The 16,154-nt window shown below is 48.6% G+C and overlaps 1 protein-coding gene across 2 annotated transcripts; it reads left to right on the forward strand.

Moving 5' to 3' along the window:
- Positions 1 to 2,192: 2,192 nt before the first annotated feature.
- On the forward strand, positions 2,193 to 8,025 carry Lrrc75b (leucine rich repeat containing 75B). 2 transcript variants are annotated; one of them, XM_076867532.1, is made up of 4 exons: positions 2,193 to 2,369; positions 4,722 to 4,850; positions 6,132 to 6,247; positions 7,275 to 8,025. In XM_076867532.1, the coding sequence occupies exons 1-4, from the start codon at positions 2,193 to 2,195 to the stop codon at positions 7,798 to 7,800; spliced, it is 948 nt and encodes a 315-aa protein (XP_076723647.1). In that variant the 3' UTR covers positions 7,801 to 8,025. The 2 variants fall into 2 exon arrangements, with proteins under 2 accessions (XP_076723647.1, XP_076723638.1); XM_076867523.1 differs by lacking the exon at positions 2,193 to 2,369 and adding an exon at positions 2,484 to 2,896 and having other exon boundaries at positions 4,065 to 4,850.
- The last annotated feature ends 8,129 nt before the right edge of the window (positions 8,026 to 16,154 follow it).

Here is a 16,154-nt window from a genome sequence, read left to right on the forward strand (position 1 = left end):
CATATGCTCCATCAGGGACTAGGATCTGGCTATGTCCTTCCTATCTGACTCTGGGCCCCCAACTTCCATCTCACTGGCTTCCTAGGGGTGGTAGGTTTGCTCCAAAGGGCCCAGGTTAATCCCCTCAACTCTAAATTAGCCCTAGGGGCTGAGAGGGCAACATTGAAGTCCCCCCTCCATCTCACAGGGTCTCCACAAATCCTGCTTAACAGAAAAATTCCAGGGAGAGGGGCCAGTATCCTTCAGTAAAGTACACATGGAGGCTGGCGAGGTAGAATGATGTCCCCATTACTGTAGGGACAGCCCTGTCTCTGGGGGCTCTTGTACAAGTCAGGCTAAGCCAGAAATAGTCCCCAAGAGACAACTTACCCAAGGTATCCCCCACAGCAGGGTAAGAGAGGCCCATCCAGGGATCTGGGCCCAGACACCAGCCTCCCTCCTTTCTTGGAAAAATGTCCTCCAGGAATCTCTCAGCCAGGAACATAGATGTGGGGCTAGGGGTGGTTCTGTGCTTTTCCCAAGATCTCAGCTCTGGGCATCCTCACTATGCCCCTGCCTATGTTGCCCCCATCCTGACACCCATACTCAGCCCTCCCTCTCCTCACCCTCACCCCCACCTCAGTCTTCTCACATTCAAGGGGACAATGTCCAGGCCTGGCTCAGTCTCTGGAACGATATGAGCAGGATCTGGGAGCCATCCAGTTCTGGCTCCAGCCCTGAGGGTGACAGGGAGGAGAAGGAGGGCTTACCTGGCTGCCAGCTTCTGGCAGGGGGTCTGAGAAGTCGCTGGGGCACTGGGGCTGCTGCTTAAAGCTCTGGCCCCGTCACAGTGTCAATTCAGCAAAAGTGTCTTGGCCCTGAGGGAGGGCAGACTGGGCAGTCATGCAGGTTTGCCAAGGAGGAAACCTGCTGTGCCAAGGTAGCCCTAGGACAATACTGGCTGCAGAGGAGGGGGGAAGGGAGGCCTCTGGGTCCAGCTGACAGATGCCCAGGGAGAAGGGGGCCCAAGAATTGACCCAACAGGGGTTGGAGGAATCAGAGAATGGTCAAGAGACTACAACATTCTGCTGTCCTCTGCCTTGTCTAAGGGACACACCCCTGGGGGTGTGTCCACAAAGCCTGGTACCCTACCCCCCACCCCAATCTCTAGGCAGGCAATGTTTGACCTAAAGGAAGAATCCTGATGGTGAGCCCTCACTATATGTCTTCAAATGCCTCCTACTCACTAGCCCAGCTAGGCACCCCAGCCTTACAAGCTGGACACATATCCCTTGCCTGTGAGAATGGAGGCTGGAGCCCAGGGCCACAAATGCCTCCCCCTCAGGTAATGTGAGGATCCCAGAGCTGGTGGTGGGGAGCGTGGGAGAGCCGAGGAGGATGCCTGGTGGTGGTGGTGGGGCACTAGGCCTCCAATAGGGACTACTGAGGGAGACCTTGGAGGTGGGAATCCCCCTGTAGCTCAAACCTAATCCTAGGAGGAGCCAGTGGCCCCTCCTCACACTTGAGCCCTGCCCCTCCCCCCTTGTCTAATAGGAATGCTGAAGCCAGGGGCAGATGCAGCCGGCCTGCTGCCAACCTGCCCATAATTGAGCTTACCAGTTAATTGAGCTTACCAGTTAACCAGCACACCTCAGCCCATTCCTCTCCCAGGCAGGGGGTCAGAGGGGGCGGGCTCCTCCCAGTATGCCCAGGCGTGCCCACCACCGCCAGCATGCAGGGACTGGCATTAAATTTTGTATGGATGCAGAGTGGAAGGTCAGATACAACTGCCATGCTGCAGAAGAGATTCCTGAAAGCAGGTGCTGACATTGTCTAATGCCGGCAGAAGGCACCCCCACCCCGCTTGGAGCGTTCTTTGCGCGGTCAACGCTTTTATTCCCCTAGTCAGAGGGTTGAGAGATGCCAAACGCCACCTCGTCCTGGCTAGGCTTAGCGTCTTCCCTGGCGGCCCTTGGGGAGAGCTCCAAGCGCCAGGTCCGACGCCGGCGGAGCCCTCCTGCTAGATCTCTGCCAAATGCAGGAGTCCCACCCCTCGTCCCCAGGCCGGGAGGCCAGGGCCCGGGCACGCAGCCTTGGACCGGAGCTCCCCACCCAGCGCATCCCAGCCCGGCCGGGGCGGGACGAGGGCGGGGCGAGGGCGGGACGCAGACTGCCCGGCCTCCGGCTAGCCAGGCGCCCGCCGCGCGGCGGCCATGGGGGCGCGGCTAGGCCGGCGGGCAGGGCCCGAGGCGGGCTCCGAGGCCGAGGCGGCGGCGGGCAGCGGGCCCGCGCCCTACGAGCGCAGGGTGCGCTGGCTCCGCGAGATCCAGTCCACACTCCGCGAGCGGCGTCCGGAGCGCGCCCGGCAGCTGCTGCGCCTCCTGCGCCAGGCGAGAGAAGGAGCCGGCCAACCCGGGGCTGGTGGCAAGGGCGGGTCTGGGTCCGGGGAGGGGCCGGGGCTGCGGGCTGTGGGCTGTGGGATGGTTTCGAGAGTGTGATGGAGTGCTGAGGCTGAGGTTCTTCTCTGGGCCAGAGTGCGCGGGCTAGAGTGAGGGCTGGGTGAGGCCATGCAGCGGCGGGGGCCAGTGTGCCTGGGGCTCTGGGTTTTGAAGTCTGTTGTATGTATGTTGAAGAGTGCCCCCAGCCTGGAGCTAAGAGCCCACATTCAGGCCTTGGCAAGAAAGGAGAAGGGCTGGATGCGGGGTCTTCTATTGAAGGACAGTGGGAAGAGAGCAGGATGAGGGTGAGAACTGGACCTGGGAGGCAGGACCTGGGAGGTACAGCCCAGCTGGTCTGCGGGTGCACCAGGAGACACCATGGCAGTGCAGACAAAGCCACAAGGCATGCATCACCCGTCCATCTAACAGGCCACTGAGTACACACATCTGACATCTGTACACAACAGTAACATATCCCGGTAGGTGGGGGTGGGGGGTGGGAGCGCTGGTTCTCCTAGCCCAAGATTTGGAGCCCTAATGTTGTCCTAGGAGACATGGATGCTGGTCCCAGCATCAGCCCTGGGCATGCTACCTACTACTTCCCAGTCTACCTTGTTTCCACCCCCTATAGCAGCTATCACCATCACCTGCCCAATAAATGAGCTGAAATCAGTCATGAAGGTGTTTGGCTGACAGAAGGTAGATAAGTAAAGAAGGGGAAAGGGATGCATGGAAATAAATAGTGACCCAAAGGAGAAGGGGAGCCAGAGCCAGAGCCCAGGCTATTAGGCCTGTTCCTCCTCCCACCAAAGTTTCCTTTCTCCAGGCTCAGCAGTCTGGAATAGTGGAACTGGCCCTTTAAGAAGAGCTGTCCGGACCAGCAGAAGGCAGACTGCGGTCTGGGGCCCTGTCTAGGTCTGCCCAGACTTAACAGTCACCCTTTCCTCCATCAAAATCCTCCCTAGCTGGCATCTGAGGTTGAACCATGTTAAAAATACAAAAAGCAGAGCAGCACCTAGTCAGCCAGACTGGCTAGAGGCAGAGATCACTGTCGGGGATGGTCTTTAGGCATCAGCTGGGCATTTTCCCTTAAAAACATCAAGGAGGGAAGGATTGGTTCTCAGAGATCAGCTAGGTCACCCCCTTATCTCCCAGAGGTTGGAATTTGAGGCCAACTAAGGGGTCTATCCTGCCCCCAAATCTGCAGGAACTGTTCCCCCCATGGTACTACCGCACATGGGGGCTCCTGCCTAGCCTTTCTTCCTGGGCTAGGGACTTAATGCACAGGGCATGTTACTCTCTGGCTTGGGGAGGGCCCATGCAGAGACTGAAGGTCCTTCCTAGCTGTGCCTGCCCCATCAGCATCCTGTAAACGGACCCTCTGGAATGGGTGTTCAGCCCCATTTCAGGTCTATGGGAATAGACAGGAAAAGACCAAGAAATGAAGGCAGGAAGACCAGGCGAGGGCCCTGACCATGGGATGTGATCAAAAGATAGAAGAGGAAGCTGGTAGGCCAGAGAAGGTGTGACGGCCAGGCACTGAGAGTTTTGAGACTCGGCAAACTGTAAGTCTGATGTCATGTGACTTCTAAAAGGTTTGGTCATCTCCAAGGGCTTATGGATCAAGCTCAGATGTGTGCTTCATAGATTGGCCCTGCCAGCTGGAGGGATGTAGAAGATTGAGAACCCTGGGAGGAGATTTCTGAGAGGTAGACCTGAACCTGATGGGAGCAGTGGGGAAGAAGAAGCGGACCCACTAGGTGAGCTGGAGAAGAGAGGGCAAGGAAAGAGTGATGAGTGATTCCTGGAAAGGTGGGCATGGTTACCCTTCATACTAAGCTAAGGCACAGGATGTGAGGCCAATGTACACATCAAGTCTGAGATGCCTGTCACAACTGAGAAGGGAAAAAGGCCAACCTCAACAGGTAGCTGCAGCTTGGGAGATCTCAGAGACAGAAGGAAAGGCAAAGGGCCAGAAGGAAATGATGGGGGACATTTCCATTCACAGGTCATCAGAGGAATAGAATCCCCCTGACAGGCCCTAACCCCAGAGAAGGCAAGGTGTCACAGCAAGACACTTTGCCTGTAGCAACTGGTCTGAGTAATCTGTTCATTACCTCCCTGGGGTACCCCATGTGCCACCCCTCTCCTCATCTAAAGGGTCCACCTGTCACCAGACAGTTGGCTTTTGCTCCCTGGAGGTGGGGAGACATGGAAATTAACATGAGGGGCATCTGGCTGTCTGACCTGGAGAAAGGAGGCCCTGGTTCCTGGCTCATTCAACTACCTCTTCACCACCCTCAGGACCTGGGCCTTGAGGGGACCCTTCTCACAGACATCCTCTATAGGAATGTGGCTTTCCTCAACCTGGTGGATCCCATCTCCCATGACCTGCTTGTGAACCTGGCCCGGGACCTACAGTGCCCCAAGAAGGTGAGGTCAGCATGCATGGGCCATGGACTGGCAGTGTGGCTGACAGAGGCTAGGAGCCTGGGTCCTCATGTGGCTTGCTCTGTGGCCTTAGGTAGGTCACTCTCTCTGTCTCTCAGAACTGATGCCAGCTCCAGGGGCAAATGTGCTTTACCCAACCTGAAGATCATGCTTTTGGTAGACCTTTTTCCCAAGTGACAGCACCTGTGATTCAGGCCTGGGAACCCTAGCTGAACAGAAGTTAAATGGAGACCCTGCAGAACACAAAATGTTCTGACAAACTCATTAAGAGAACTGGATTCCCAGCCTTTAATTCCTGGGCCAGAAGAGGCCACCCTCGGCTGGAGCCTATTCATTGGTATCCATCCTACTTGGACACTCTTGGGGATAAATGTTCAGTGTCCCTCCCATAGCAGCAAGTCCCTTTTCATTCTAACTTGGATTCAACCACCTGCAACCTTCACACTCTGGGCCCTAATCTGACAACAACTTGCAGATGGTCTGCCATGATCATGGACACAGCCCCAAACTGTATGGCTGCAGCCAGCTACCAGCCCCTGAGCCCTGGTCACAGTGAATCTGCCATATGAAACAAATGTGTCCACTATAGGCTCTGCCATCCTGAACTCCCAAATGTGTATGCAGTTGGCTAGCCCATAGCCATCACAGTAACTACCAGGGCTTGCTGTCACTGAGTCTGCCATATGCTCCTGAGGCTGTTAACAGAGGGATTGCATAAAAGAACGTTCCGGGTAGGTAGTGGAGCAGGCTCAGTACCAGCTTTGTGGAAAGCACACCGTGTATTCTGCCCTGAGCTAGGCCTTTGCGGGGGCCCAGTTAGGACTAAGAGAGAGCCAGGATGTGGTGCTGTAAAACATTAAACCCCCAGCCCTGTTAGCCCAGACCCAGGCCCCACGGGCGCAGTGTAGCTTGGATAATGAGAGGAAGAAGAACATGCTGACCTGGCTTGTTCCCATCCCCTGGGATTGGCGTCAGTGGAACAGGGCTCTCTTGAGGGGCCTGGCCTGGCCTCCCCCTGTGGCAAGTCCCCTGGGGGTGCTGAGGGTAGTCAGGCTGCCGGCTGATAGCCCGAACTGCTGGCCCTGGGCCTGAGGACAGGGAACAAGGGCCCATTGTCTGGGCTTCCTCCCGCCGGGCACTGCGGGCCTAGGACCAGCCTGTCCAGCTCCCAGCGGGCAGCCTCCCCTGGCTCTGTGCCAGGTCAAAGTCAGGGTGGGGGTGGGAGGGGCTCAGTCTCACCCTGATGATGCTGTCCCCCAACAGGATTATGAGCTCTGGAAGTCCTCGGACAAGATATGCCGGCAGCTCATTTACCACCTCACCCCTCACTCCAAGAGGCAGAGAGGGCCCAGCGTGCCCCGGAAGAAGACACAGAACTGGTAAGGGGAGCTCAGCCACAGCCCCTCCTCTTGTCCTTTCAGGGTCCCTTCCCAGGTTGACACCTAGTCTTCTATCACTGATAGCCTGGCGCCTGCAAATCCCATTAAATACCTTATTACAGGTATTAAGGCCTCAACTCCAAAAGTCAATCTGGCACGTGGCAAAAAAAAAAAAAAAAAACAATTGAAGATTCACTTTCCATGGATATGCCTCCCATGCCCCCCAGGACGACCACCTCCTGCCATTCACTTATCCCTTAATCCCTGGCCTGGTACAGGTCCTGGGGCTCTTTAGGTTCCCCTCCACCCAAGGTGATCTCATCAGGCATTAGGTAAATCTTCACAACAGGTAGGCAGATTCTGTGTCACAATTCCCATTTAACAGGGAAGGAAACTGGGGCTGGGAGAGGCAAAGCAGCTTGTCCTAGGCTATACCCTCTCTCATTACTCTGTAACTCTTGGGAATTCTTTACCAATGCTGGGGTGCCCAAAGCTGAGGCCTCTACTCTGCTGTGGGGTCCCCGCCTTGGTCACTCCATCACAGCCTTGTGATACAGACTCAGCCTGGAACTGGCTGCAAGCACTTAGTCCTAGAGACCCAAAACCATAGCTAGGAGCTGACCCTGGCACATGTGTAGTATTTGTTTTTCAGCCTTGTAAGAAAGTTTTTGCTATCCCAAAGGACCCAATTCAGAGGGAGCCCAGAAAAAAAAAAAAAATTTGAGTTCAGGAATCAGAGTGTCTTAATTTGGAGACCTGATCCCCATGGCCATGGGAAAGTTACTTAACCCTTTGAAAAAAGTGGGTCATCATTCTTAGCCCCTTGGGGATTGTAAAAATAAATGAGATAAGAGATATAACAGGTGTGGTGATGCTGGACATGTGAAAAGGGTTTCTAATAATAGTTCACACATGGAGCTTTATTGCCTTTGTATTTAATCCTCACAGCAAATCTTTCACACTTTGTTCTGCCTGGCCCTGGGCCAGGGCTCATACTAAGTCTATCTCACCTACAACTCTTCCATAGCCTCAAGAGTGGCCTCCAGAAGACTCTGCTGGCAGGGGAGACGGTGGACCTATCAGGCATCCCGCTCTCAGTGCGAGATGTGCAGCACATAACACGCTACCTGGGCAGCCACGGGGCTGGGTTGTCAGTGCTGGACCTGAGCTTCACGGAGCTGAGTGATGAGCTTCTTCACCTGCTGCTGCCCAGCCTGTGGACACTGCCCTGCCTCACCCAGCTCCTGCTTAATGGCAACCGGCTGACACGGGCTGCTGCCCGGGAACTCACTGAAGCCATCAAGGATACCACCAAATTCCCTGCATTGGCCTGGGTGGACCTGGGCAACAACGTGGATGTGGCTTCCATGCCCCAGCCCCTGTTAGTTGGCCTGCGCCGACGGCTGAGCCAGCGCACCTCACTGCCCACAATTTATGAGGGCATGGACCTTGATCCTGGGGACAGTATGGCTGGGACCATTGCCACTACCTCTACCTGGGGCTCTGCAGCTGCTGAACCAGGGTCTGAACCCCAGAGCTGCTGTACTAGGTGATTCACCATCCACCAGGCTGAGGATGCTTTCAAGCACATGGGATAGCAAGTGGTGGAAGCCTAGGAGGTCCCATAAATTCCCAGAGAGACAGTGAAAATGCTCAACATGGGATTAATGGGATAGATGGAGAATATTCTTATAAGACACCAGATGGTTATCCCAGGCTGGAGTCTCAAGATTCTGTCAGTATGAGGGGCCCTGGCACCCACTACCCAGACTCCACAATAAAAGGTGATGCTCTTCCTCTCCTCTGCTTTTCTGCATCATGGACCTCAGGGTCACTGGGCACCAGCCCTGCTGCTGTGCTGCTGGGGTAACTCCTATCTACCTGGCTGGGCCCCATGGAGACCAAGGTGTGAGCAGGTCATGATTCCAACGGTGTGGGATGGGGAGTTAGAGGAGACCCTCACATCTGGGTAGGGTTTGGACTATGTAAATAAGGGATCAGAGAAGCAGGTTGGAACCCAGGAGGGGCAGAGTTCTGAATGGAGCCTCACATCAAGTTCATTCCTGAGTCCAGACCACCATCAGGGACTCTTGAACTGGGGATAAGGATGCACTGACCAGAGGCAGGGGCCACAGCAGACTTAAGAAGGGAGGGCTTCATGCTCATCTCCCCCACCCTCAGGCCTCCTGTGTTTGTTGAGTGGTCAACTCACCAGAATTAGGAGACATATCTGGCCAGAGATAAAGAGTTGTGTATTCCCTCCAGGCTTCGGGGGCATCCCACAGAGTGTATACAGTGGGTGGAGGTGAACACAGCCACTAGCAAGGGATTTGGGGACAAAGCAATCCTAAGGCTGCCCCTATAAAGAGACTATTTCTCTTCTTCCTCAAGAACCATGGGGGCAGGCTCCCAACCAGGAGCCTAATGCCATGGTCACCATCATTGTGGGAATTCAGGTCAGCAGACAGGAAAGTCAGGTGAGATGTCCAGGGGAAACTGAGGACCCAAGTGGAGAAGTCCATGGTGTAAGGCCCCTGACCTGAGCCAGGACATAAGGTCTATGCACAGTGTGATCCTGCTGCATGAGGAGAGATCCTGGGACAAAGAGAAGCCCCAGGAAAAATGATAAGGGAGGGAACCCCTTGGACCTGTCATTTTTGTCTACCATCTCTGACCTTCCCCTCACATCTCTGACCCCCATCCCCAGGGGACTGTGAATGGCATATCCATCCCCAGTGGCACATGGATTCCAGCACATCCCCAAGCCATCTGGATGCATAACTGCCTCTAGGCCATACTGGTGGGGAGGACAGGGTCATGTCAGGTCCCAGGGCTGGGAGAGAGGCAGCAAGGAATGAAATTTCCCCTAAAGCCCCACTGGTCTCAATACTTTCAAGGAACTCCTTTATTGGAAGGCCGTGGAAAGGGCACAAGGTCCAGCCTCACTCTGTTACTAATTTTAATAGCTTTCAGTGTATAGGCCTTTCGTTTGCTTAATTAAATTTATTCCTCATTATTTTGTTTATTTTTTTTTGTAGCTGCTGGCCAGGCCCTTCCCCTCTCTGGGCCTCTGGTTTCGACTTTCTCCCCTCTGTTAAATAGGGCTTACTGCCCCTCGCCTTTCCCAGCTCTCAACCCTCCATCCCAAGGTCCCGATGCCCTTCTTGTTTTAGACATGGGCCTGCCCAGGTCTCAGAGCCACGGAAGTGTTTCTCTGTGCATCCACTCAGGAGAAGGGTGTTCAGGCTCCCTAGAACCAGGCAAAGTGGAGAAGAAGGTAGACCAGTGGAAAGAAGGAAGGGAAGGCCAGTCTTAGGCCCAGCAGGCTGAGGAACCCATCACATGCACATGCATCTGAGCTCTCTGAAAATTCTTTGTTGGGGAAAGGCCAAGCTTTCTACATTCCTCCTGTCGTCCTCACTCCCTGCCCACTACTGGTCCAAAGCCAGCCCACGAACCTTTGGATGTCACTGCTCAGAGAGATTCCTGCCAAGGTGCGAGAGGACCAGAGCCAGATGTCCTCAACAAGCTCCTGGAGAATCTGGGTGGCAGCAGATGGTCTCAATCTCTTCGCCTTTTGGTTGGAGAAACTCAATGCAGAAGCTGAGCCAGATTCTGAGACAGCTCTGGGGACATGGACAAGGGTGGCCTCCCCTGTGAAAGTGTTCACAGTCCTTCACAGGCTCCTTATGACCACCAGCAAGGACACTCCACAGGCAGGGACACAGAGATCTGGGAAGCAAGGGCTTGTGCCTTGTTTTAGTCCATTTTGTTCTGATAACTGAATACCACAGCCTGGATAATTTATAAACAATAGTTTATTTGATTCATGGTTCTGGAGGCTGAAAAGTTGAAGATCGAAGAGCTGCATCTGGTGAGGGCTTTCCTGCTGTGTCATAACACAACAGAAGGTATCATATGGCAAGAGAGCACTTGCGAGCACAAAGGGGTCCAAAGTCACCTTTATAACAACCCACTGTGGCAATAATGACATTAATTCATTTATGAAGGTGCTTATGACCTAATTGTCTTTTAAAATTCTCACCACTAAACACTGCTACATTGGGAATTGAGTGAACTTTGGAGGACACAGTTAAACCACAGTGTGCCTCACACAGCTTGATGAAGCACAAAGCGCTGGCCAGGACAGCTGAAGCCTGAGCTCCAGACTGAGGAAGACAGTGTGCCTTACTCAGGCCGTTTTGGAGGCAAACAGGCCTAGGCTTTGTCCCATTCCCATCACTCCCTAGCAGTATGGTACTTTCAGAGTCTCTTCCCTCATTGTGGGAACTAGGTATAAAAATCTTTCCTTGTCTCCTGGAGTCAGGGTGACATGAGGTATGGAAAGCATCTACCAAGTTGGGGGTGTGGGAAGGTATGCTGCAACATTGTCAGGGCTTCCTCCCAGGCTCTCTGGATGACAATGGCAGGAGCCCAAACCTTTGGCACTAAGCAGAATTGAAACTATTTATTTATTGGTGCTGGGAATTGAACCCAGGCCCTTATATGCATGCCAGGCAAGTGCTCTCCACTGAGATACATCTCCAGCTCCCCGCTTACTTATTTAACAAGCATCTTCATAGCCTTTTTCTGAGCCTGTTAATAGTTCTGATTGCTTTACACTCCTATAGTTTTTCTTGCACTTTAAGGAAGTAAGTGCTATTACTGTTAGGTGCAGGACAGGGTGAATAAGTCGCCTGCAGGGCATGCCAAACAAAGTTAGCTGGAAGATGACCTAACCACTCAAACCCTCTGTCTGGTTCTTTATCACCTGTTTGCTTCAAGCCCAAACGCCCAAGCCCTGGCTCAAGGCTGAACACTCAACCCCCTGCTCAAGGCTGAACACTTAACCCGCCCTTGTGCCAACAAGGGAGCTTGCAGACCCAGAGACCTCATTAGATTTGGGCTATAAAAACTCCCTCCTGCCAGGGCCCCTCTCTCTCTTGCTCTCTGTCTCTCTTGCGTGAGCTCGGTCTCTCTCTCTCTCTTTCTCTCTCTCCTTCTCTTTCTCTCTTTTCTCCTCTGTTGCACTGCTGCGATAAAAATCTCTTGGTCACTCTGAGTGTTGTGGTCACTTTCCTTTCAATTACCATTTCTGTTTTATTTAGTTTTGGCGGTGGTGGGAGGCGGGTGAGTTTGCTGAGGCAAGAATAAGTTAAATGACTTGTGCAAGTTCACAGAACTAGCAACTGGAGGAGCCAACACATGAGTCCAGGTAACCTGGTTTTAGTCTGTTAATCCCTGACAAGGCTGCTTCTCCTGCAGATAGCTTAGAGGCCATTGCCAAGGATGGTCACCTCAGGAGTCATCTAAACTGAGTGCCTTCCAAAGAGGCCAGTGGACACAGGAAGAAGAGTAGAGATAGGAAATGTAGTATTTTTTTTTTTTCTTCAGTGTTGAGGATCAAACCCAGGGACTCATGCACATGCTAAGCAAGTTCTCCACCACTGAGCTCTATCTCTAGCCCTTTTTAAATTTTGAGACAGGGTCTAAATTGGGCATAAACTTGCAGTCCTCCTGCCTCAGCTTCCCGAGTAGCTGGGATTCCAAGCATGTGCCACCAGGCTCAGCAAAGAACAAAACAGATTTTAATTTTGGTAAAGTTCAGTGTATCAGTTTGGTATTCTATAGATGGTACTTTTCGTGTCATGTCTAATTCTTTGCCTAACCTAAGATCCCAAAGACTTTTTCCTATTTCTTCTACAAGTTTTACAGTTTTAGGTTTTATGTTAAGATCTATGATCCATTCTGAGTTGTTTTTTATATAGTATGAGGCATAGATTCAAGTTTTGGTTTGTTTATTGCACATGGATGTGTATTTGCTCTAGCACAAAAATATTTTTTAAAATATTTACTTTTTAGTTATAGGTGGACACAATGTCTATTTTTATATAGTGCTGAGGATCGAACCCGGTGCCTCGTGTGAGCATGGTAGGCGAATGCTCTGCCTCTGAGCCACAACCCCAGGCCCTGCTCTAGCACATTTGTTGAAAACGCTTTCATTCTTCAATGCATTAGCTCTGTGCTTTTGAAAAGTTTGCTTTCAGACTTTATTGTTCCTTTGATCTATTTTTCTATCATGTTGTTTTGATTACTATAGCTTTTACTGGGAATTGAACCCAGAGGCCCTCTACTACTGAGCTCCATTCAGTATTATTTTGAGATAGGGTCTTGCTAAATTGCCCAGGTTGGCCTTGAACTAGTGATCTTCCTGCCTCTGCTTCCCAAATCACTGGGATTTCAGGCACGTGTCACCACACAACTAGCTTTAGAACTCTTGAAATCATGAAGTATCATCTAACTTTATAATTCTTCTCATGAGTTGTTTTGTTACCACAGATGCTTTGCATTACCATATAAATTTTAGATTCATTTTGTTAATTTCTAACAAAAAAGTGTAGGGAGATTTTGATTGTGATTTCATCATAATTATATGTCAGTTTGGAGAGAATTGACATTTTAACAACGCTGTCTTGTGGCACACGAAGAAGGTATACATCTCCATTTACTTAAAATTTACTTTTCTCAGCAGAATGTTGTCATTTTCAGTGCACAGACCTCTTCAATTTTTTATCAGATTTGTCTCCAAGTTTTCATATATTTGGTGCTATTGTAAATGGTATTTTTATTTGAATTTTAAATTGTTTGTTGCTAGCATATATAAATACAACTCATTTTTAATAGTCTTATTGAGTTCTAATTCACAAGTAGTTTACCCATTTGAAGTATACAGTGGTTTTTAGTATTTTCATAGATAGGTACAACCATCACAATTGATATTTTTATATTTGTGTATTTTGTATATTAGATTGTATCCTTCAGTCTTACTAAGTCAACTTATTAAATGTTCTAACTTTTTTGTCGATCTCATCAGATTTTCAGCTTAGATGATTATGTCATAGAGAAAGAGACAGATATTTCCTTTTTTCTGGGGGTGGGGTACCAGGGATTGAACTCAGGGGCACTCAACCACTGAACCACATCCCCAGCCCTATTTTGTATTTTATTTAGAGACAGGTCTCACTGAGTTGCTTAGTGCTCCACTGTTGCCGAGGCTGGCTTTGAACTCATGATTCTCCTGTTTCAGCCTCCCAAGCCACTGGGTTTACTCAAGTGTGCCACTGCAGATAATTGCTTTTCATTTCCAATTTGGATATCGTTTCTTTTCCTTGCCCAGTTGCACTTACTAGTCTCTAACACAATGTCAAATGTAAATACTGAGGGTAGACAGCCCTTTCCTGTTCTGATATTTTGGGGGGGAAAGCATTCAGTCTTTCATCATTAAATATGCTATTAGCTGTAGATTTTCCATAGATGCCTTTTATCAGGTTGAGGATTTTCTCATTTATTCCTAATTTGTTTTGTCTTTGTCGTTTTGAGATGGGGTCTTGCTATGCTGCCACGGCTGATCTTGAACTCATGAGTCCATGTGATTATTCCACCTTGGCCTTCAAGTAAGTAGCAGGGACTACAGGCATGTACCATCATGTCTAGGTGTTTTATTCATTTTTGAAAATCAGGAATTGATATTAGAATTTGTCAAATATTTTTTTCTGCATATATCATATGCATTTGATCATATGGTTCTTTTTTTTATAATTACTCTTTTTTTTTAATATTTATTATTTAGTTTTTCGGCGGACACAACATCTTTGTATGTGGTGCTGAGGTTCAAACCCGGGCCACACGCATGCAAGGTGATCGTGCTACCGCTTGAGCCACATCCCCAGCCCCCTTGAGCCACATCCCCAGCCCCCATATGGTTCTTTTTTAGTTTAACATGGTGTTACATTTATTGGTTGTTGAATATACAGTAAATAATTCCAAGGGCAGAACCCACTTGGTCACTTTTTAATATTCACATCCCTCTTTCCCTTCCTTCTATTTGCTCTACTTCCATTTAGATTTTTATGTATATGTTTATGAGATATTTATCTGTTTTTCTTTTAATATCTTTGCCAGGTTTGGTATAATTAATGCTGGTTTCATAGAGCAAGTCTAGAAACACTTCTTTCATTTCCATTTTTTTCTTTTTTGAAGAGTTTGTGTAGAACTGATATTATTTCTTCCGTAATATTTGGAACAACTTACCCAGTGAAGCTATATGGGCCTGAGTTTTCTTTGTGGAGGTTTTAAACTACAATTCCTATTTATTTAATAAATACATGACTTCAGGTAATCTATTTCTCCTTGAATGAGCTTTCCTATTTTAGGTCTTTCAAGGAAATTTGTCCAGTTCATCACAGTTGTTGAATTTTTTGGTATAAAGTTGTTCACAATATTCTATTACTATATTCTTATTCTTTCAAGATCTGTAAAATCTGTAATGATATCATCTCTCATTCCAGAGACTAGTAATTATGTCTTTCCCTTCATTTCCGCCCCTCTACCCCCTTTCTTTTGTATCTGTCTGGCTAGAAGTTAATCAATTATTTTGATCTTATCTTTTGGTTTTACTGATTTTTCTCTATCAGTTTGTTTTCTATTTCATTGGGTACTTTAAATACTTATTTCTGTTCTTTGGATTCTTTACATTCCATTGACTTCTTTTTCTAGATTCTTTTTAAAAAAATTTTTAATATTTATTTTTTAGTTATAGTTGGATACAATATCTTTTATTTTATTTATTTATTTTTAATGTGGTGCTGAGGATCGAATCCAGGGTCTCGCATGTGCTAGGCGAGTGCTCTATTGCTGAGCCACAATCCCAGCCCCTTTTTCTAGATTCTTAAATGACGTCTACTTTTCTGATATTCATACAGCTGAGGTAATCAATCTGAGACATTTTTTCCTAATATAGTCGTTTAGTGCTGTAAATTACCTTCCTGCATACTGCTTTAGTGGTATCTCATAAACCTTTATATATTGTTTCCACTTTCACTTAATTTAAAATACTTTCTAGTTTTTTTTCCTTTGATCCATGGGCTACTTAAAAATTATTTTTTGTTTCCAAATATTTAGAGATTTTCCAAGGATCTTTCTGTTTATGACTTAATTTCACTATGGACTGAGACTAAAAAGTATGACTTGACCAATTTATGGCTCAGAATATGATTAAATGTTTTATGTGCATTTGATGGGGCTGGGGATGTGGCTCAAGCGGTAGCGCGCTCGCCTGGCATGCGTGCGGCCCGGGTTCGATCCTCAGCACCACATACAAAGATGTTGTGTCCGCCAATAACTAAAATAAAATAAATATTAAAAATTCTCTCTCTCTCTCTCTCTCTCTCTCTCTCTCTCTCTTTAAAAAATGTTTTATGTGCATTTGAGAATATGTATTTTTCTAATGTTGATGGTTCAGTAAGAAAGTCAGGTTGACTGATAGTGTTGTTCAAATATACTATATTCTTGTTAGTTTTCTGCTTACACTCTCTACAAATTATTGAAAGAGGTATGCTGAAATCAGACTAACTGTGGAGTTCCCTGTTGCTTACTGCAATTCTGTCAATCTTTGCTTCACATAGTTTGAAGATGTATTATTAAATGCTTAAAATATTTAAGATTTTTGTCATTTCCTGATTACTCTGTCATTATCATGATCTTCATTATCCCTGGCAATATTCCTTGTCCTGAAATCTAGTTGCCTGATATTAATGTAGCTACTGCAGCTTCTTTTTTGTCCTTTGTTAGCATAGTATATTATCATTTTTCCATCCATTTACTTACAACATTTATGTCTTTTTATTTAGAGTGTGTTTCTTGGGATGAGGAAAGGGGGATCATGAACTGAAATAGAATTCTAAACATGTGGGGCTAGGGCTGTAGCTCAGTGGCAGAGCGCTTGTTTAGCATGCCTGAGGCACCGAGTTCAATCCTCAGCACCACATAAAAATAAAATAAAGGCATTCTGTCTATATACAACTACAAAAAAAAAAAAAAAGAATTCTAAGCATGTGTAAGTTTGTTG

The sequence above is a fragment of the Callospermophilus lateralis genome, chromosome 1 (assembly GCF_048772815.1).
Source record: "Callospermophilus lateralis isolate mCalLat2 chromosome 1, mCalLat2.hap1, whole genome shotgun sequence".
NCBI classification, from domain to species: Eukaryota; Metazoa; Chordata; class Mammalia; order Rodentia; family Sciuridae; genus Callospermophilus; species Callospermophilus lateralis.

Bases quoted from the DNA above. Each gene is read 5' to 3' on its own strand.
- Lrrc75b (XM_076867532.1), top strand. From the start codon at position 2,193: ATGGGGGCGCGGCTAGGCCGGCGGGCAGGGCCCGAGGCGGGCTCCGAG. The intron at 2,370-4,721 runs GCGAGAGAAGGA...CACCACCCTCAG, and splicing joins TGCTGCGCCTCCTGCGCCAG to GACCTGGGCCTTGAGGGGAC. The intron at 4,851-6,131 runs GTGAGGTCAGCA...GTCCCCCAACAG, and splicing joins ACCTACAGTGCCCCAAGAAG to GATTATGAGCTCTGGAAGTC.